At 40.9% G+C, this 23,912-nt stretch overlaps 1 protein-coding gene across 1 annotated transcript in view; it reads right to left on the bottom strand.

Moving 5' to 3' along the window:
* LOC127661844 (ankyrin repeat and BTB/POZ domain-containing protein 3-B) overlaps positions 1-23,912 on the bottom strand; it is a 94,937-nt gene that overhangs the window by 46,344 nt on the left and 24,681 nt on the right. Inside the window, exon 2 of the mRNA XM_052152770.1 lies at positions 986-1,129. Within this exon, the coding sequence (XP_052008730.1) occupies positions 986-1,129 (144 nt within the window). The remainder of the gene's footprint in view (positions 1-985; positions 1,130-23,912) is intronic.

The raw sequence follows: 23,912 nt of genomic DNA, 5'->3' as shown, positions 1-23,912 counted from the left end.
TGGCAACAATTCTTTTAAACCTAACTGATGCAGTGTGCAGCTTCTCATTTCTTAAACAACCATGTCGGAAGACGTATCCCATGGTCATGGAAAAGATGTTATAGTGTTTCAGAAGGGGCAAATTTGAAAACAAATTAAGGAGATTTCTGAAATCACTGGAATTGGGTTAAGAACTGTCCAACGCATTATTAAAATCTGGAAGGATAGTGGTGAACCATCAGCTTTGCAGAATTTATGCGGCTGGATAAAATAGTGAATGATTGGAGATCACTAAAACGCTTGAAGTCACATTATGAAAAATTGACAGTAGAACTCACAGTTATGTTTATGCATTTCCACAAGCACAATGCGATGATAATTGGACTGTGGAGCAATGGAAAAAGGTCATGTTGTCTGATGAGTCCAGATTTACCTTATTCCAAAGTGATGGGCACGTCAAGGTAACAAGGGAAGCTCGTAAAGTGATGCACCTGTCATGCATAGTGCCCACTGTACTGTACAAGCCTCTGGAGATAGTGTTATGATCTGAGGTTGCTTCAATTGGTCAGGTCTAGACTCAGCAATGTTATGCATATTCCAGGACGACAATACCAAGATTCATTGGGCTCAAATTGTGAAAGAGTGGTTCAGGGAGCATGAGGAATCATTTTCACACATGAATTAGCCACCACAGAATCCTGAACATAACCCCATTGAAAGTCTTTGGGATGTGCTGGAGAAGACTTTATGGAGGGGTTCAACTCTTCCGTCATCAATACAAGATCTCAGCCAAAAATGTATGCAACTCTGACGGAAATAAATGTTACATAAGGTTTTCAAAACAATGCCATGACAAATGCGCACCGTAAACATAGCTAAAGGCAGTCCAATTAAATATTAGAGTATGCAACTTTTTTTTGGGCCAGGAAGTGTATATTAACTTGTGTTGTTCTGAGCAAGGTATGACTGGTAGAGAGCAAGAGTATGGTGCAGTAAGGATACTCACTGAGCTCAGCGATACTTCCTACACGTGTAGCCAGCAGAGACTGTTCAATAGTACGCTGCTCGGACTGACTGTAGGCATCTCCCGCTTTACCTGAGCGCTGCTGGTTCCTGTGCAGGCTCAAACTGTCTGGCAAATTTAGGATACCTAGACAACAGAAAAAAACAGAGAGAGAGAGAGAGAGAGGGAGAGAGAGAGAGAGAGAGAGAGAAATTAATTCATGTACAGCTAGTAGATTCTAAGGAAAATATCTTGGAGATGCAAATGTGTTCCTGGGGCTCAAATCCATGACCTTGTCATTCCTAGCACCATGTTCTTCCAGTAGAGCAACAGAAACAGCAAAAAAAAAAAGAAATCCAACTTCAATTTTGTCAGATAAATTCAATTATACAAGTTAATTGACCTATCTTTTGAAGAAAACGTTCAGATTACTTAGAAAAACCAATAGTCAACTTTTATGCCATTTAAGTCTTATGTCTTTAAACAGTGAGCACATACAATGCCAAGTTTGGTGTTGAAGGTACAACTTACAGCCTTTTAAACATGCTCAGTTTGATCACTGATGCTCAGTCCTAAGAAGGCCATTTGTGGCAAAATAACATCAGGGAATTTATAAACTACTTTTATGACTACAGTGTTTAAGGATGTTATCCAGTAGTTATAAACATCTGTTAAAGTCATTGAAAGGTCTTGAATATTCATGGGTCAAAATCTGTGGGAACCTTGTAAGGCTAAGCATGACCACTGGAGAAGCATTGTGGCTGAAGGCAATACCCACAATCACTTGTGCTTTAATCTATTTAAGTGTGCTTGGTCAAAATGTGCCGACTTATGAGGACATGTAAATAATTTGTAAGTAAGATGTTTTTAATTAATAGATGTTTGAGCTGTATGTGTTTTTATGACGTTTTTCTGTAAAAAGTTGTGCTTGTTTAAAGTCACCATTAAAGTGATTAGTGTTCACTTTGATTAAATTTCTATAGTTATTATGTTGACTTAACTTCAGAAAGTTTGAAGTACTTGTTACTTACACCACCTTTTAAATTGGACCAACTATTTGGTATCTTGGAGGGGCTGACACAAGATATTATGTAGATCTGCTTAATAAAGAACATATTTGTATATAATTATCAAGAATATCGTATTACGTTTATTGAACTTAATCACTGATATTTTTGAGTTTGTTGAACTTATTGTATTGAGTTCATGGAACTTATAATCCAACTTGAATTGTTAAATTGGTGCAACTAATTTGCCTGAAGCTGAGCAATCTCAAAAATTTTTTAAGTTGACTAAACTTTTTTTGTAATTTTACAGTGAGTTGAAATATTTCAACCTCCAGGGTAATTTAAAGCTAAAGTGTTTAATTACTGTACTACTAGCATCACCAAACAAAATTGCAAACATAATACAATAAAAATAACAATCAAATAGATTTTTTAAATACTCCCTCTGTCTTCCATTGGATGGATAAACAAATCGATTCACCCCAAACTACTGCCACTGGTTGTGCCAGGGTTGCTGTGTCAACCTCAGGTTGATTGGAATGCTCATTTAACACATCTTCTTTAAGAATAAACGTGTCCCACAAGGCTCTGGCCTAGGTGGTAACAGGTGAGAGACTTGGCAGGCAGTTTGCTTTGTCTGCTTTCACAAGGAGTAAGTGAGGAGTATTACCTTTCCAGAAAACCAGCAATTACTGTAAAGAACTGCCACCATTCATTTGTGATAGGGAAATAAAGTCGAGACATATACACTCACTGAGCACATTATTAGGAACACTATGGAACACATTTTCTTCTGCTGTTGTATCCCATCCACCTCAAGGTTCAAAGTGTTTTGCATTATGAGATGCTATTCTGCTCATTACAATTGTACAGAGCAGTTATCTTAGTTACAGTAGCCTTTCTGTCAGTTCGAACCAATCTAGCTTTCCATTGACCTCTCTCATCAACAAGCATTTCCATTCACAGAACTGCCGCTCACTGGATGTTTTTTTGTTTTTGGCACCATTCTGAGAAAAATCTACAGACTGTTGTGCATGAAAATCCCAGGAGATCAGCAGTTATAGATATACTCAAACCAGCCTGTTTGGCATCAACAATCATTCCACGGTCAGTGAGATCACTGAATGATTTTATGCACTGCACTGCTGCCACACGATTGGCTGATTAGATAATCACATAAATAAGTAGGTGAACAGGTGTACCTAATGAAGTACTCTGTGAGTGTATATTAATAAAAGGTTTCAATGATGACATGTCTAAAGATTGTACATCATCCCAATAAAACATCACAAAGTGATACTGACATCAGAAAGTGTTAGATTGAAGGTTCACTTGCACCATGTTCAGCTTTGCAGCACCATACAATGCTTTTTCAGCCATAATAACAGTCGAATCACTGAGGTGACACTCTGTAAGTGTTTCAATCACAGTTATTGTTTTTAACATGATGGGTGGACTCCATGAAAATTGGATTCGCTCTCATCTATGTGTTGCCATCACTTCCATTGTTACCAAGCACTTCTGGAGCTGGAGTGTTAAATTATGATGTGGCAGAAACAAATTACTCTATTTTGCTGTTCAATGACAAGAGGGCTTCCATTTGACCAATCGCATTTACTTGTGGGCAAATGTAATTTTAGGAGCAGCCTGAGAATGAGAAAGATATGAATCCTAAATCAGTATGCCCACGGAGATAGTAGTGTGATGACAGTGTAAGTTACTTACCATTATGTATATATATTGCTAGACAAAATCCTCATAATAGCAAGTCTATGGGATGCTATTAAAAATGCACCCTTACATAATTGCTATGATGTAGATCATGTGGTCTATCTAGTAAATGTGTTTTGCTTCAAGGAGGGGGAGCATCCTGATTTTTTTAAAACTAGGTTACCATGGAGACAAGGCAGGGGTGGAGTGATGGTTACATGCCTGCAGCAAGGGAGGATGTACAGGTGTTTAGTAATGCAAGACCATACCTCACTTCTCAAAGTCCATGGCCAAGTATCCTACTTCTGCAGTAGAACTGATTAAAACAATGTTAATAAAATAAAGAGATGTTGGCACAATAAAACATATGGGAATACATGTCCCATAATCAGAAAATGTGTTTTTATCAATTATTATTTACTTTTTGGCACTTTATTAATAAGGTTATATTCAATTATTCAAAATTCCTTTTCTGAGCCAACCTGTTAAATTCAGCACAAAATTCTTGCAGATCAACAGTTTATATGTTGAATCTAATGAGCAACAGGATTAAAAAGGCAACACTGAACAACTATTTAGAGATTTATGCTTTAGCAAAGTCAAATTAATGTTTATCAGCAAATCTGGTGTTCGTGAAAGTTCACAATAAGATCTGTAATAACGTTCTGTCCATTTTACACCTCTCAACTAAATAAGGAATGACTGACAGGTGTAAAAGTTCCTAGAGCGGAGCAGAATTCCCCCCATTCCCTACAACCTCTTGCTTATTAAAACTCTCAGCAGGTTTTCGTGACAGATGAGTGTGCCAGGCGCAGGCACAGCCAGCCTGAAACACTTAAAGCAACGGGTGGTAAGACTGGCATCTCGCTGGCTTTCTTTCGGCCCTACTTCCTCAAATATCGTCCAGGGTAAACTTTTCAAATTAAATTGGGCTATAAAGACTTCACACATGGAGAAACACACACACACACACACACACACACACACACACACACACACACACACACACACACACACACACACACACACACACACAGATTCACTCAAAATGCCTAGCTTTTCCTAAACACTTAGCCTTTGAGTCTGTGTGATTATTCTGAAAATAAACAGTGCCAAACTAAGAATATTCCAGGTTCAAGCTCAATCAACTGCATTTGTGGCATAATATTGATTACCACAGAAAATAATTTAGACTTGTACCTCCTTTTCTTTAAAACAAATCTATGAAATTTAGGTTACAGTGAGGCACTTACAATGGAAGTGAATGTGGCTAATTTTTGGAGGGTTTAAATAGCAGAAATTTGAAGCTTATAATTTTATAAAAGCACATAAATGAATTCTTCTGTTAAAAATCATGTATTATTTGAGCTGTAAAGTTGTTTAAATATTTTTTTTTACAGTTGTTTGAGGCTTTAAAGGTTTGTTAACATTACATAATCATAGCAAAAAACTTTCTTTTTCCGCATCTACACTTTGACATCTTTCATACAGTGGGTCAGGAGTCATCTCAAAAGTCCAAACATTATGCTAAAACTGTGGATTTTTTTTATAAAAAAAATAGAAGGTTCAATATAAATGTACAATAAGATGTACAAAATTACACAGATCCAACAATGTATGAATACAATCACTGAGTTGAGTCATAAAGACAAGAAGCCTACAGGTGAAGGAAAAAATGAATAATTAAAATAAAGTAAATAAATGTTTTTATAAAATACATGTAAACCAACACAGATTTATACATAAAGAAGATAAAGATAAATAATCGAAGAATAAAAACAATTATATTTTTTATAAGTCACTGGTCAGGAAATTTCTCAGCATATAAGAAATGATATATACTTTTATTAATAATAATTAAAGAAGCATTTATTGCTGAAACTGTGAAGGATGTGATATGGGACCATCTGAATACATTTCTTGGTATTATTCATCTTCAATGTGGTTCTACTGACCGGTACTGGCCTGCTCCCTATATGCATTTTACACTATGGGCGCACCATATTACCCTAGGGGGGTACCCGAAACTCCATCAGCTGCCGTTCCTTGCACATACAAACCAAGTAAATATTTCAGGGAGGATTGTAGACTTATTATTATTATTAAAAAAGTAAGTGAGATATGTATCTACTGGGCAATCTAAGCATCATGGTGTAGGAAAACATCCCTATAGCCCGCAACCGTAAACTTAAACATTGCTTCCACCACTTCAATCACAGGTTCAAAATCAGTATGAAAATGCATTTGCATAATGCTGTATAGTATAAAATGTATGATCACAATACAGGGTCATGATGTGAAAACCTTTCCTCTCAAGCCGCATATTCATGTCTGTCATGTGTACCATATTTGCCAGTGATGCCGCTGTAGATTAGGCTAAGGATTATTATGGCCATTAAAATTATGTCCAAATTGCTACTCATACTGCAAGTCTGTTTTCTCAAGGAGCGTGTATTTTACCTCATGGGTGCCAGAATTGAATTACATTACTTATCTCATGCTTCACAGTGGACCAGTTGACCGGTTGACAGGAGAACATTAGCCGGGTAACTCAGCATTGTATGCTTGGGCAGTTCCTGGGGAGGAGCCACTGGGCCAGAACGGAGGTTTCCCAGCTTTTCCATGCACGCGTGCTGAGTGTGGATACACCACTGACCTCATTGGGGCTCTGAGTCTGTATTTAAATCTATTTTAAAGGCCAGTAAAGCCCGGCCTATTCTCTTAACCTGAGAGTAGATGTGTACACACAGATGGCAACATAAGCACATTCTCTCTCTTTCTGTCTTCCAGTCTGATTGCGGAAAAACAACTCCCTGAATTTCTCACAGAACAACGCCAGCTTAACAGTGTTGAGATGCTACTAACTTGTTTAGTAGCGCGAGCTTGAGCATGAGGATAGTTTAGTTGTTTTCAAAACATTGTAGCTTTTCTGGTCACAAACTACTCTTTCAAACTAGTAGGGGTTTAGCATGACAAAATGCTACATCGCTGTTTAGATAAGTATTTGCACAAGCAAGCAGCATTACATCAGGGGAATACTCATTCCTAAACTGTCCTGTCGTGTATAGCGTAGCGTTAGAAAATTATTTTTCCATCAACTCTCAATTTTTGTAATTGTTAATATAAATGAACAGGTTCAAAAAGTGATTCATTGTTTTATTTGAATCCCTGCGCAGATGCCTTCACTGCATTTTACGTCTTTTTAAAGTAAAATTTTCTGTTTAATGCTGACACCCAAATCGAGATCTTTGTTTTTGTGCCAGATAAATGCTGGTTGTAAAAAAATACTTGATATCGTCTGAGTTACATATTTAAAAAGATATAGCTTCCTGGATAGCTAGCTTTAATGTAATTAGCTTTCTTTTGGCTCTTTTGTAGATTGTAGTTTATCTAAATACTTTTTAAATGATAGCAACCGTTTCAAAGTAGCTTCTACAACACTATAGCATATTATGTGAAAGCTAAAAAAGTGATTCCGTCAAGCAGCTCAATAGGTTTTGGTACAGACCAGACCACATGTAAACCTACACCCACAACACTTATAGAATTACACTCATGCAGTTTTGTGCTAGTTAACTGCTGTGCTAACCCTATGCTAGGTTAAACCCACACATGGGTAAAATAATATCCAACATTTCTTATGCAAGATTGCAGTGCAATATGGTACAGTATTTCAGTGAAACACAAGAGACTTGTGCAATAACTATGCAATGGTGGTCTTTCCTACACCGTATGTACCAATCAGAACTCCTAAGCCAAAATCTGTTTAACCATGTAGCAGTGATGATCGAACAATAATTTGAAGTGTGTTTCTCTAATAGCTTAAATCACACGTGTTCATAGAGCCAGCCAACTCCAGGCCACATTATCATATTGGCTGTCCTAGCCAGATGGAGGCCATATGTACGGCAATGAGAACCAGGAAGGCTGCATTTCTGGGCATCAGAAGGGGGAGATTTAAGAGAGGGACGCAACAGAGTCTACATGCGCCGTGTGACTGCACAGTATGTCTCCAGTGCTGGCTGACCGCAACCCTAAAATGGTTTTTAGAAGCAGGCCCAGGGATTTGCTGTGAGTTGTTAGGTGATCAGAAAGTTGGATCGGTCTGTGGATTTGTCGCTGACGGCATAAGTCTGTTTGAATATAAGACATGACTGTCAGGGAAACGGTCAGCACAAACCCCTAAACATTCCCACATAGCAAATTCTCACACACATACACATAGACACATATAGTTATTAGCATTTAACATATGAAGTGCTTACCCAATAGGCACTTTCAACATATTAAGGACAACCAAACACAAGGGAAATAATACAAGAGACAACATAAAAACTGTAGAAAGAAAATAGACAAGTAAACAGAATCCTGCATAAAAGGCCTATTAACAACTTGATGGATAAACAAATGGATAGTGTGTTGTCTTCTTAATAATTCAGTTTCTTTTGAACTGCAGGTCATATACTGTACACAACGTTTCCATTCCCTTCCGCACTAACTGGATTTTTAAAGGTGAAATGTGTCATTTCTGTGGCATTAGCATCACCAAACAGAATTGCAAAAATAAAGACTGTTCCCCAAACACTCCCCCAGTCTTCCATTGGTCTGCCAAAGAGGAAGTCCCACTCCAAACTCATACTATTGGTTGAGCCAGTGCTGCTACTCTATGTGGGGTTGGTTCTATGAATGAGCAAACATAGCACCACAATTTATGTCAAATGCAATTTTTACAATTTGGGCCTGAATCAACCTATGAATGACTTGCTTTTAATTGTCTATACATATACAATAATGTATAAGTAGGGAGAAGAGAAAAAAAACGTAATCATAGTTAATTATATTATTTAAAGCCTCCATACCTCTAAAACAAAAAGCTTTGTGATACTGTATGATATTTTATTTACTTTCTTTTTACATAATACAGTTTTGCTGCTCTTATTTATAGTGTTTTTAGATATTAACATTTAAATTGAGGGAACGTTTAAATTGAGGGACTATGGAGTGGTGGTGGTGTAGTGGTCTAAGCACATAACTGGTAATCTGGTGATCAGAAGGATGCTGGTTCAATCCCCACAGCCACCACCATTGTGTCCTTGAGCAAGGCACTTAACTCCAGGTTGCTCCGGGGGGATTGTCCCTGTAATAAGTGCACTGTAAGTCGCTTTGGATAAAAGCGTCTGCCAAATGCATAAATGTAAATGTAAATTTCGAGGAAATTATTGACTGGCATTAAAAAAAAACATTGGACCTTCAGCAACTCATTGGGAGATACTATTTATGTTAGTTTAAATAACATAAAAATAAAAATAATGCATAGTTGTAAATGGAAACCTCAAATTCATATGCCGCACACAGACAGAAACGAGGATTAAATTTGCAGGCAGCACATACAAAGAGCTGACTAACTGTTATCAGAAGAGATAAAAGGCAGTAAATCACAAGCACACAAACACACCATCATGTTGACATGTGGAAACATGACCCGTCAATGGATGCTCGGTAATGACCATGCTGTGTATGCCTGCTGTGTGCGTCAATGTGATACTGAGCTAAATGTCTGTGTCATAGCCAGCCCGGACACCCTGTGTTACTTCTCTCCAAAAAACTTCAAAACAACTGGTAATGGAAAGCACTACCTCCTGCAGTGACCCAACATACATCACCAAAAACAGCACATGCAATGCCCCGTCTCTCCCCTGCTGAAGTAAGTCACACTGTCATCAATGATCAATACACACTGAGCAATACGGGACAAAGTGCTATCTGCCGACCCCATTCTAGACCAATCTCAGGGCATTCAGACAGAGGGGTACATTGTTGGAAGGATGAATCTAAGTGAGAATGCAAGACAGAAAGAAAGAAAGATGTTCAGTCTGAACTGTCCCCAATCCTGATGGTAATTCAGTTCTGAGGAGCTAATAGATTCCTCCGTGTGTTCCCTCTGAGGCATTCATATTTGAAAACTTTATTTTCTTTTGAGTCTCCGCTCATTACTCTTTGCATTCTTCCTGGTGCGGAGTGGTAATTTGCGAGCAACTGTGCTCCAAATTGCACAGTAATTGTTTGACTGGATCTGTGCGATTCATCATTTTGACTTTGCTGAGAGGCGCTCTGTGTTATTGGGTCTTTAACATAGGCCATACACGACGTCAGAGAGTGATTTGATCGAGGCCTTATGGGGGACCTTTGAAACTGAGCTCCCCGGTACAGAAGAATAACTTAGACTTCTATCGTCAATTGCAGTTAAAATGGTCATTTGATATACTTCAATAAACTTTGTATTTGAGCATTAAAGTGCTTTACAAGTTCCAGTAAAAAGCTGAGCACAATTGCTCAGATTGTTAATAGCTCCCTACAATTTGCCGAGGTTAAAAGTACACTTAATTATTAAGACTGCTAGTTGCTGTTATGTGACACTTACAACAATCTGGAATTGTATGCATCCATCCATTGTCCATCCAGTCTATTATCTGTTATTGTAACCCAAATCTTCACTGTTTAGATCTTAAAAACGAACAAATCAGATGCTTCTGAGACCATCAGATCCATTAATTTCTGCATGTTTAGCCACTCATTAGTGTTACTACCTAAACACGGGGCATTTGGGGTTATTTGGAAATATAATCTTAAGTCTATCGCCTATACAAACCAGACAGGACAAATATGCTTATGAGCTTTTCTTAACATTTTTTATGCAAGGAAACAATGAATTTCCAAGATTTTTCCATTTGTTGACTTTTCCATAAGGATTTTTTTTAAATCACTCAAAATCAGACTGATTTACTAATGAATCATTCTGAAATCAGAATAAACTCTAAAGAATGATTGGTTTAAAAATCGAACCTAGTCTTATAGAATGAACATTTCTATATCTTCATTTTTGCAAATGTAGTTTTAAGTTCCGCTTTCTACAATTTGCTGCAGTTTCCTGGTGAGATTAACACTAGTGGTGCTACAACAACTGTGTTTGTATTAGCTTTCACACAAATCATGGGTACTATGGCTGTTTATGAATTTATAGACACTTATTTTTCGCTCTATTACTCACACCCTGCTATTATTATTATTATAATATCAAAACTCTTTTACTCTAATGCATCATTCTTGTATTACAGACATTTACACACTTATTCCAAAATGATTAGCTTGCATGGTAGCTCACCTGATAAAATTTTGTACCAAAGATCGAGCCCAGACAAGGACACTTGAAACAAAAGTAAAAGTGCAGCGAAAGTGTAATAGAAGAGACATAAAATGTTGTAAATGTGCTTTTAATGCTTTTAAAACACTATGGCATATGTTTAGGCATAGGTTAATGGTAAGGATGTCTTGTTTTGTTCACCTCTCATTTATATATTTGTTCACTATCGGTCAGGTTTAGTCATAGGTTAAGGGGAAGGGAAAGGAAATCTGATTTGTTTACCTCTCATTTTATTTTTTTTTAACATGGTTATGTTTAAGCTTAAGTTTTAGGTTAGGGAGGTATGTTTTTCTCATTAAAACATCCATCTAATTTTCATCTTAAAAACTTTGTCTGATTACAATATAATTTCACTCACTTTTGTCGCCCCCCACTGGATATTTCACTGGGAATGCAGCCAAATGTGCACTGAAGCACAACATTTTGATTACATTTTTTTTTTGCCATTGTCATGTAAATATCATGAGATCAAGCTGTACAAATCAGACTTCACTAGTGTTTGTGAGCCAGAGTTACTCTATCCAAGAGCAATTTACAAAGCAGGGCAAAATTTGAAAACCGTAATTGAAAAAATATTTTTTCATTTTAATGACTTTGCCAGGCATGGTTTTCCATGACCATGGGCTCCTTTTTAATGTTATTGTGGATTATTATTACTTTATAGTAGGCCTACACAAAATATTTTACTTGTTTACATAATTAATTGAACTAAAGCAACACAATTCTAGAACATCTTGTTACAACTTGATATAATTGAATTCTAACCATTTAAATGAGTAAAATAGGAGTTTACTTAATCTATTTAAATTGGGACTACATAAATACGTTTTGTGGTATTAATATAGCATTAATAAAACCTGGCAGTGGATTTTCATTTTCTAGCATGCTTTGCATGGGACGGGATAGGGAGAACAAGTGTTGAATTAAGTGTTTTTATGCATTTTTGAACAAGATTACAATATGAAGTGTTGTTAACGTTTAGTGTTCTGTTATATTGGTATTAAAAAATAGTGTCTATTATACTGGAGTTTTGGGGGTTAACATTGTGGTGAGGAATAGTGCTTGTACTTCAGAGTGATACTTGATTTAAGTGCTGCTTAGCTCTATAAGTAGTTGCTGTGTAATTGACAGTGCAACATTTTCACTGTCCTTACACTTGCTCTCCTAGTATATACACATTTTTCAGTTAAGTGTGTCCAACATAAGAGATTGTATTAAATAAACCTTAGTAAATCAAGTTTAAATAAAGTTGAGTTAAAACTACTATAGTACATTAATTTGACCTAATCCTACTAAATTATGTTGGCTAAATGAAACTGACTTTATCTAAATTAAAGACATTTGATTACTTGTTAAAACTTTTTACAATTCCATTAAGATTAATGACTTTTTGAGTGTGCAGAAAAATAAAACATGGCATGTGAATATATCAAATTTAGTTGTCTACTGCTTGTCTTTCAGCAGGTGGTCACTCACAAATGGATCTTACCAACTTACTGTCACAGCATTTCCTCCAGGTATAATAGTGTTACAATCACATTACTGTTGCACTCTTCCTCTCTGACGCAAATACACATACATACACAATTGCACCAAAAAGGCTCTCTCTATCCACCCTCCCTCTTATACACAAAAACACAGACAATACAGATGTCAAAATGGAGTCATTGTTTAATATTCTTTGCATCAATTCTTATGAAAAACACTAATGTGTGGCAGGATGTGTTGGGGGGCTCAGCTGGCAAAATCTGCTTGTTTAATGAATTTGACTGATGGTGTGAATCAGCTCTGGTGTGTTTAGAGGCACCACACTTTATGACCTTTGTAAACAAACAATGTTAGCTGAGCGTGCACAACAGCAGCTGGTGCTGCTTTCTACGGCGAGGCAAAAGTCTCAGCACATTCTAGTTGTGTCCTTTAAGACAACAGAGACTGTGTTTATGGAACAAACGAGTAAGTATTATTCTATTCGACATCTCGGCTGTGAGCCTTGCTTAAGGCAGATCTCCACTAATGCAGTGCTTTGAGTTTGGCTTCAGCTCCTAGTCTTACAGAAATCAGCTCCAAACCAAAAGACTCTAGTAGATGAATCGTTAACTTGTTTTCCAAATGTTCAATTTGCCTCATTCTTCCTCTTTGAGCAAACTCCCTAAACCGAGAGCCAAATCTGGGTGAGGTTCATGCAACACAAGAAAAAAAATTGTTTTATTGGATACAGGGCTCTTAACAGGAGATTAAGGTTCGGCATTCATGCTCCATTCTGAACTTTTTTTCATGATGCAAAACTCATGGCTTTTAGCCTATGATACCTACAATTGTACCTTTTATACTGTTTATGCTATTCATGTACATTAAACCCAAGCTAAAATGGTTTCAATAGGCATATTCACATGCATTACATAATACTGAATTGACTGCCAGAGAGGTCACAGCTAATGTTGTTTGAAAAGAGGGTGGAAACCCCTTAAGAAAATCACAAGTCTCCAGAAGGTTATTCCAAATTTGAAATTCAAACCCAATCTTGGGTGGATCAAAATAATGTTACGGGTTGCTCATTAGATTTGTGTGCTCAAGGCTTTATATCAACAGAGCTCTGTCTTTACATGCAAAGCTAGATGGTCTCAGTATACACTATGTCCCTTGTAGGCAGAATGCATCTCCATACTAGAGAACAGGTACAGTAAATATTAAAAGCAGCAATGCTACTAACGGCATTTTCCAGTATAGTGGAACAGTAGTTGTTCATGTAACGGGTGACCATATTCTGTTTTTCCAAAAAGAGGACACCTTTTTATTTCGCCGGGGGTGGGGTGGAATAATAGGGTTCAAAACAGTGTTACTATGAATGCAAACTTTAATTTAGTGAAAAAGACACTCTATTAGCGTAACATAAATATATATAAATAAATATGTACATAAATATTTGATGCTATGAGTGTACCTTCATTTACTATTACTATTATTTTGAATGTAATTTTGAAAATAATGTGATAACAATTTTACCTGGTCGCAAAAAGTAGTCCGTTAATTTACCTGATGAACTTTCACCTTTTGCTGAGCCTTTATGCTTTGCAGAGCTAATGTGGGCTTCTACATCACTTGCACCTTTATTAGCAACTGACACATAAGTGCCATCTTTACATGTCATACTTTCTGCTTCCAACGGATCTCGACCTGGACGAAAGCATGGGCATTTTTTGTGCAAATCTTCTGTAAATTTGCACTTTCGTTTGGGCATTGTTTCCACTCAGCTGTCATTGGCTGCTTCCGTCAAGCAACTGTTTGATGCTGAACACAACAGCACTTCGCGCATTTGCGGAGAGATTGACAGGCAGGAAATTGGCCAATAGTTGCTGCAAGACTGTTAAAATAAGAGAAGGCGGGACTTACAAAGACAGGTTAAAGCAAAGCAAATATGCACACACACACACACACACACACACAAACACACGCACACACACACACACAATGAAGTATTAGACCTGATGCACATCATAATGCAACTAAAGCTGAATCCCGGACATTTTCGCAAATTTTGAAATCCTGGCCAGATGCTTTTTTTAAGGTCCGAAAAAGAGGAAATGTCCAGGAAAAAGAGGACGTATGGTCACCCTATGTAACAGTGGCCAACTGATAGACAGCTGTGCAATGTGAACCTCACTCTGCTGACCTCAAGAGGTGCACTATTGACTGATGCTAGAGGCTATAGCCTTTAGCCTACTTGTTAGCGCACACACATCCCATGCCAAAGATGCCGGTTCGAATCTCGAACGGAGTGGGTAGAACAGAAGCGTAACACTCAGCTATGTTCAAACTAAAACTTTAAGCAGTGTAGCATGACAAAACACTGCATCAATATTGTTTGTCACTTTGTGTCACTCAACTTGAAAAATAATCAAATGCGTCTCCCTTTGAAATTATTGATTTTAGCTAATAAGTTGGTTCATTTGAATAAACAAGTTCTAAAAGCTGCTTGATAGATTATTATGAGTCATCCATCAGCAGTGATGTTATCAGCCATATTTTTATCACTTTTTTCCAAACAGTATTATAATTTAGAGTGTGTTAATCCTTTCAACCTAATTGTGGTAAGTACTGTTCTGAATATTTAAATGATCTTGTCATTAGTTGTGGTTACTACTTTTCCAAAGGGGTAGCTTGACTATGGTTAAACTACTTTAGATTATGAGTAAATTCTAGCTTTGCAAATTACAGTTTCAAAGTTTCCCAACTTTTCTCTGTATATTTGCCAAGATCCCTAATTTTAATACATGACATCTTTCTAAGAGCTCGACCAATCACCTCATGTAAGATAGTATAACAAGTATCAAGATCAAATAGTTCTAAATAGTGTGATTTTATATACTTTCCGACTCCGGCCCATGGACTCCAGCTCTAATCCTCAGTGTCTTGCATTGTATGGACTACAGAGAAGAAATATTCTTCTAAAAATCTTTGTTTGTGTTCAGCAGAATAAATGAAATCATACACATCTGGGAGGGCATGAAGGTGAGTAAATGATGAGAGAATAAATTTGGCTTTATCCCTTTAATGTAAAGCAATCAGCATGTACTTGAGCTGGCATGGATTCCACAAGTTTGTGCAAAACATGATGATCCATGTTATCTAGGCATGATTTAAGAATGTTCCAAAGAGCATATTGTGTGCTTCAATGGAAGCAATGATATATATGACCCTTTAGAGTTAACATGGTCAATATCACAAATTTGCTTACATTTGATAAGTGACCTAGAAATAGTGCAGAACCTGAAATTTTTCATAACTTTTCTTTGTTATAAAATTATTTAATCCTTAAACTTGTAAAAAAAGAAAAAAAAAATCCATGTTTTTAATATGGTCTCACACATTTGGACCCCACTGCCTTTGTAAAGCACAGCACACAAATTTCATAACATTTCCTGAAAGAGTTAACCAACAAGATTTCCAAAAGTCTCTTTTAAATCACTAACAAAACCGTGTGATTTAGAAACAATAAAACCACACAAATATGAGTAAATGGCTGTTTCTTCAAAATACTGGAAGTGAACGTCAAGGCAGAGCATTCAGCCGTCATTCGGAAATTACTTTACAATGAAGACAAATCCACACAACACCTGGAGTGATACTCTGCTTGTACCTTTGTGCAAAATATAACCCTGTCATTATTCCATGTGGGTGCCAAGGTGCTTTGGTATTGTTTACACCCACGAGCAATAGCTTTTCGGCTTAATGTGCACAAGTGACTGCATGTGATGAAAAGCATGGCTTCTGCTTCGATGACAGCCAATACCCCCCCTACCTTCATCTCCCCCGTCATTCACATCTTATTGCGCCTCCACCCTCTTCTCAAATAACACACACTATTAAGCTTAGACAGAATGGTCCAAACCACACTTTTCATAAAACGTGATTGCTGCAATTATGAGGCTTGAAAGCTCTGAAAAGAATAAGACTGGGAAAAGTTCATGCTGTAATTACAAGGTATGGGAATTTTTGAAAATGCCTGAACAATAAAAGACAATTTAGAGGTGCTGAGATCAACTTAATGTTAAGCCATTACTACTAAGCTTGATTTTAGAAAGCTTTACTGATTTTTCCGAGGTGTGGAAAACAGGGAAAGATCAACCAGATGTGTCTCAATCCCAGATGTGTATGACTTTCTTCTACTGAACACAAACTGAGATTTTTAGAAGAATATCTCAGCTCTGTGAGTCCATACAATGCAAGTGAATGGTGGCCAGAACTTTGAAGGTCCAAAATTCATATAAAGTCAGCATAAAAGTAATCCATATGACTCCAGTGGTTAAATCTATATCATTAGAAGTGATATGATAGGTGTGGGTGATAAACAGATCAATATTTAAGCTTTTTTTTTTTTTACTATTACTTCTCCTCCCTGCCTGTAGATGGCAATATACACAAAGAAGGTGAATCGCCAGAAACAAAAACATTTTTAGATTTATAATAAAAACAGACTAAATATTGATCTGTTTCTCACCCACAACTATCATGACGCTTCAGAAGACATTGATGAAACCCCTGGAATCACATGGATCACTTTTATGCTGCCTTAATAGGTGTTTTGGACCATCAAAGTTCTGGCCACCATTCACTTGCATTGTATGGACCTACAGAGCTGAAATATTCTTCAAAAAACTTTGTTCGTGTTCAGCAGATGAAAGAAAGTCATGCACTGAGGGCGAGTAAATTATTAAAAAATTACATTTTTGGGTGAACTATCCCTTAAAGAGCAGAAACCCATACACCAAAACTTAATTACAGAACTTAATTTTATAGTTCTTAGTTGTGGCAGAGGGGGGTGGGGGGTGGGGTGGGGTCGAGAATCCATCCAGAGAGAGAGAAAGCGGTAAGGGCACTTACTCCTGAGCTAGATTATGTCTAACACCTGTCTCTAATTCCAGTGAGCATGGGGAGAGTGGCATATAAGCAGTCACGACACCAGCAGAGGGGAAGAGAGAGTCTGGCACGAGAGTCTCACGGTGAAGCTACTGAGTTGTGACGTTAAAGAATTTGTGTTGATTAAGAGGCTGTGACACTAAAGAGTTTGTGAAGCTGAAGAAGTTACTGTGCCAGTTGTGACTGTGTTACCCCGAAGTTTGTGATTAAAAGCTCACCTGAGACCTGAAACATCCTGTCCCAGTCTCCTCATTCTGCGTGTCTTCTCTTATATTAGTAAACTTGGATGTTGAATTGTCAGAATTGAGGCATGCTTAGCTAGGACTTGCAACATGCTACTTTAATTTGAGGAATTGTTTACTAAAACTTGAAACACACGCCAAAACATAATAGGGTTGTGACTGTGAGACGAGACATTACATCTGCACTCAATACTGTGCAGTGAAACAGACCTGTGAGGATTCAGATTGACCATCCATCTCTGGAGTCTCTGAGACTGAGTGAACCTGCTAGAATTACAGACTTCCTGAATTTTCAGTGATGGGAGATGTGAGACGGCCAAAGGTAACTAAACACAGTTATAGAATTATAGAGTTATAAAAATCCACAATCTTTAAACCATAACAGGGGACTTTAAATGGGGAACGCATGTTCTCAGCTTCCATCACTAGTCTTAATTCAATCAACGTACCACATTGGCTGAAACGAAGTAAGCCACTTGGCGATGCCAGTGGAGAGCATAGTAATCATATAGTGGTATTGGTGTGTTTTTCCTCATACCGCAAAACACCAACCTTGCTTTAAATTATTACTTACCCTATCACTTCTGCTTCTAATTCTGTTTTGTAGTAAAACATTGACTTCTTCAGATTTTTTTCTTGCATTTCACTCATTGAATGGGTTTGAGCAGTATATGTGAGATGATGTAGTGTGTTTTGCAGTGCAACTTCTGATGAGAGACCTAGAATTCATCTTCAGGCTAACACGCTGTCTGTGAACGTTATAATCAAAGTTGCCTGCTTGGAATGTAAACAGCTTCATTGATTATAGCAGGATAGTTCTAGTTTTGCTACATCGTGGTGTAAGAAATTATGTAATAAAGGACTACTGAACAAAAATGAGAGGAGGGTATGACAAACAACTATTACACCGTAAATCTGCCCTGTTCATACCTTAGAAGTGCACTGTCATGAAAAAATATTTTATGCAAGTTGATGAAAGAAACTACCACAGAATATACCACTTCCAAGGAAAAATGTGAATCAGTCACAGTGAGCGTATTTTCTAGATATCTTGTATTCTTAGCAGGTACTTTCTTACCAAAGCAACTTGCAATAAAGTGCACATTTCATCCTCAATGAGAGAAATACTATCAACATTTATTATATATATAACATATTATACATATAACATATAATTGCCAGCTTGTTAATGACTTCTGTTATATTGTTTAGATAAAGCAACTTGTGTTTCCTGTATCACATACAAAGGTTTTCCTCGCTGGAAATACATTTGCAAATAAAAAATGAATACAACAAATTAATTATAAGAAAATTATTAACTTTAACTGTTATGATGTGTGTAAATATTATCTCCATTAACTTTATTTCTTATAATTTAAAGGACCCGAGACAAAGTAAGAAAGAGGATTCCCTTTTTTGAGCAAAAAACAACATATTTTAAAAATCAACAAGTTGGTGGGTTGCCTAAATAACTAGCTTAAGGAGCATTTACATAAGATGTATTCTTGTGTTCAAAACAGCTAGGCAAAGTGCAACAGAATGGAGAAGAATGCATGGTTCTCTAGAAGCATTTATTTTAACTTGGCATGCCATCTTAAAAATGGCAGCATACTGAAAAAACAGCTTCAAACGTGATCTACAGACATCCATCTGAATGTGTACGCAACTCTTTAAAGAGGGTTCTCTTACGAGAGGTTCTCTCGTATTGCGTAAGCTAGCTTACGCTACGGGAAAGATTAATCTTTTCTGAGATATTGAAGCCAAAAAATTATCCTTAATTTTTGTATCCATTGTCAACGCAGTGCGGCAGCTGCAGACCTTGAGCGAGCTAGCTAGCGAGCTCATAGGTTGCTCTGCGGCAACTGCTGCAGCCTATAGACGAGCTTGGGCGAACTCGCATCCAATGAGAGGCGTCCCGCGCTCACTGCATCAAAGCCCGCCAAAATGGGCGTGACTAGAGTGCATATAAGCGTAGTTCGTAGACTGGAACCCTGATTTTCATCTCTTCAGCGAAGCTCTCCGCATCGCTGACCTGGAAGCCGCGTCGCCGTTCGAGGGGCATCTAGCAAGCGTGGACAGCGCTAGAAGAAGCCGGCCGTCTCAGCCACCTTCAGCCATCCTGCGAAGCTACGCCATCCGACGACGTATCCTTTTATTCAGCAAGCTAGTTCTCACGAACTATTCACAAAAGAGTACGAGCGTCTTTTTCAAGATGCCTCGCTCCACTTGCGCCTCATGTCGCGCCCTTCTCAGCACAGGAGACCGCCACATCATCTGCGCTCTCTGCCTGGGACTGGGGCACGCAGAGCTCGCCCTCACTGAGGGCGGATGCGATTTCTGTGAGGAGCTACCGATGTCGACCCTGCGGGCTCGACTCGAGCGGTCAAAGCAGAAACCGCCGCGCCGCCTTACCCTCAGTCACGCGCAGGAAGAAGCGCCGCTCACAAAGGCTGCCGGAAACTGTGGTTGAAGCGACTGCCTCGCCGGAGCCTCTCCCTCGAGCATCGCTTTCACCCTCCCCGCCCCGGGACGCGCAGTTGCCGCCGAGCGGCCGCACTGCTGCCATCTCGGATGACGAAGCGGAGGATAAGGGCCGCTGTTCCATCATGGCTTCGGACAGCGAGGAGTGGACAGGCTCCCAAGCCTCCTCCTCAGCCCAGGAATCCAGCAGGACCCGCGCCGGAGTCGAAGGGGAGTTAACACGCCTCCTCACACAGGCCATCGACCGCCTCGGGCTCGAGTGGTCACCGCCCCCTGAGCAGGCACCCAACAGACTCGACGGCTGCTTTCTTCAAAGCCATCGCCGCTCTAAGCCATCGCCGCTCCCTTCCTGCCGGAATTACATACGGAGCTTGCAAAGTCGTGGAACGCTCCTTTTTCAGCCAGGACCCGTTCACACGTCTCCACCTCTCTCGCGTCGGTGGACGGCGCCACTGAGAGAGGCTACTCCTCCATCCCCCCGGTCGAGGACTCGGTAGCAGCACACCTTTGTCCGCCCTCCGCGAGATGGCGTTCCAAGCCTGTGCTCCCGTCTAAGGCCTGCAGAGCGACTTCCGCCTATGTTGGCCGCGCCTATTCCACCGCCGGCCAAGCCGCATCTGCTCTGCACTCAATGGCCGTTTTACAGATCCTACAAGCAGACCTTCTTCGGAGTGGGATGAGAAAGGCAGGCACCCAGAGGCTGTTACTGATCTACGAGCGCGACAGACCTCGCCCTTCGCGCTACCAAAGCTGCAGCCCAAGCTCTAGGGAAGTGCATGGCCTCGCTGACTGTGACCGAGAGACACTTATGGCTAACACTAGCCGACATGGGAGAAGCAGAGCGCTCCACGTTCCTCAACGCACCGCTCTCTCCAACCGGTCTCTTCGGCTCCGCGGTGAGTGGCATTGTTGACTGCTTCTCAGAAGTCCAGAAAGCCACCCAAGCCATGAACCTCTTCCTGCCGCGTCGCGCTAGCTCCTCTGCAGGCCGCTCACGTGATCAACCTCCTGCACGAGCCTCTTCACAGCGCCCAGTTCAACAATCTCAGACTTCTCAGCGTCGACAGGGTGGCCGCCCTCGATCGCGCTCAGACAGCCGCCGCAGACCGCCGCCCCCCCGCGGGCCTCGATCTAAGGTAACGCTGAAACCCGAGCAGCCGAAGTCTTCCTAACTGTGTTGAACAAACGACGGCTCAGTCCCGCCGCGGCCGGACCACCGTCAAAGCTTTGCCCCCTGTCAGTCCCCTTCTCTCAGGCTACTACAGTGGTGAATTTAGCAGCCAACAAGCCGGTGACACTGCCCGCTTGCTCTGCACTCAAACGCCGCTTTCACGGCGACCCAAATAAATCTTGTAAAGAGCAAACATGTCTTATGTGTAGAAAAAGTGCCCACAACCCAGTGTTCGCCCCTACACACAAGCATAACACATCCCGTGCCCCTATCAGAGCACGCTCTCATAAAGCGGTTACGAACCGCTCGAGCGTCAGAGTCAATGAAGGCGCCCACAAATGCGTGCGCGCGCCCATTCTCTGCCCGCTCTGTCACACGACCAGCCCTATGTGTAGAAAATGTGCCCACAATCCAGTGTTCACTTCTGCACACAAGCACTGCATGTCTCGTGTCCCCACCAGAGCACGCTCACATAAAGCGGTTACGAACCGCTCGAGCGCTAGAGTCAATAAATGCGCCCACAAATGCGTGCGCGCGCCCATTCTCTGCCCGCTCTGTTACACGGCCAGCAACCATTCCTCTGTGTGTAAGTCCCGTGCTTGCGCATCACGTAACAGATGTGACTCTTTCCCCATTCATTCCAATCGGGAAGTCACTCACAAAACAGCCTGTTCATGCTGTCTGCGAGCAATCATGCACGAACACACTAAACGCGCTCACACATTTTGTTCAGCGCTCTGTGTGCGGCAATCAGAGCGAATTGGCCATTCACCCTCTAGCGTTACGCTTCAAAGCGTGGGAAGCTATTCCAGGGATATCCAAGTGGGTGTTGAGCACAATACAACAGGGCTATTTGCTACAGTTCGATCGCCGCCCCCCTCGCTTCAGAGCGCGGCTCGAAACCACTGTGAACACGGAAGCAGCGTGCTTGCTTCGTTCAGAAATAGCAAGCCTTCTGTGCAAAAGGGCCATAGAAAAAGTGCCACCCTCTCTGAGCGAGTCGGGGCTTTACAGCCGTTATTTTCTTGTTCCCAAGAAAGACGGCGGCCTCAGACCCATATTAGATCTCAGGGTTTTGAACAAGGTGCTTGCAAAAAGACCGTTCAAAATGCTTACAATCAGGAAACTCCTCGCACATGTGCGCCAGGGGGACTGGTTTATTTCTCTCGATCTGAAAGATGCATACTTTCAGATTCAGATAAATCCCCGTCACAGGCCATTCTTGAGATTCGCCTTCGACGGCCAGGTTTATCAATACACCGTCCTTCCGTTCGGCCTGTCCTTAGCACCCCGTACTTTCACGAAGTGCATGGATGCGGCGCTCGCACCCCTGCGGAGTCAGGGTTTGCGAATTCTGAACTATTTGGACGACTGGCTGATTATGGCTCAGTCACATATGGAGCTTCTGTCTCACAGAGCAGTTCTCCTCAGCCATCTGAACAGTTTGGGTCTTGCAGTCAATTGGACCAAGAGCTCACTACAGCCCAGTCAGACCATTTCCTTCCTGGGAATAGAACTAGACTCCGTGGCAATGACGGCTCGCTTATCTACACAGCGCGCACGCCGTGTTCAGCGACTAGCCGCATCTTTTCAGATGAACAGCCTCACGCCTCTGAAGAAATTCCAGAGAGTGCTAGGTTACATGGCCTCAGCCGCAGCAGTACTTCAGCTGGGTTTACTGCACATGCGCCCGCTTCAGCATTGGCTAAACACCCGCGCGTCTCACCGGGCTTGGGCCACAGGCCGCCAGCCCATCAAGGTGACTCAGACCTGCATATCAGCTCTGCAGCCCTGGACAGTGGCCGAATGGTATCAGCGGGGAGTGACAATGGGAGCTGTATCTCGCGCTCTATCTGAGTCATCTCGACAGACGCGTCCAACACGGGTTGGGGCGCGGTCTGCGAGGGCTCTCCGGTTTTCGGCCTATGGTCAGTTCAGGAAAAGCTCCTTCACATAAATTGTCTGGAAATGATAGCAGTCGAGTACGCGCTCGTGCGCTTTCTCCCGGTCATTCAGGGTCACCACGTCCTGGTCCGTTCGGACAACAGATCTGTGGTATCCTACCTAAACCGTCAGGGCGGTGTCAGATCCAGGAACCTCTTCCATCTGACAAAACGCATACTGAGTTGGTCCCAGTGCCACCTGCGCTCGCTGAGGGCGACGCACGTGCCAGGCCACCTGAACGACGGCCCAGACACACTGTCCAGAGACAATATTCCCCCAGGGGAATGGTCCCTGCACGCTCAAACAGTCCAGACGTTATGGCACCTATTCGGCAGAGCAGAGATAGACCTCTTTGCGTCCAAAGAGAACTCTCACTGCCCAATATTTTTCTCGAAAAGCGAGGACGCGCTGGCCCCAGACGCCCGCTTTACGCCTTCCCTCCTGTCTCGCTATTGCCACAGGCAATGCAGAGGATCAGGGAAACGCGTCACTCGGTGCTCCTCATAGCCCCGCGTTGGGAGAATCAGACATGGTTCCCGGAGCTTACGCAGCTGTCACTGACAGCGCCGTGGCCCATCCCAGTGAGAGCAGATCTCCTCTCTCAAGCTCGCGGCACAATCTGGCATCCCCACCCAGAGCGCTGGGCGCTGCATGCGTGGGTGATCAACGACTACCCGTCGCTCTGCCAGAAGGAGTAATAAACACCATCATACACGCTAGAGCCCCTTCCACGAGAAGACTCTATGCGTCAAAATGG

This window comes from Xyrauchen texanus, chromosome 21, assembly GCF_025860055.1.
Source record: "Xyrauchen texanus isolate HMW12.3.18 chromosome 21, RBS_HiC_50CHRs, whole genome shotgun sequence".
NCBI classification, from domain to species: Eukaryota; Metazoa; Chordata; class Actinopteri; order Cypriniformes; family Catostomidae; genus Xyrauchen; species Xyrauchen texanus.
Note: the sequence above shows the minus strand (reverse complement) of the source record. Positions and strands in the feature narration are given on the sequence as shown.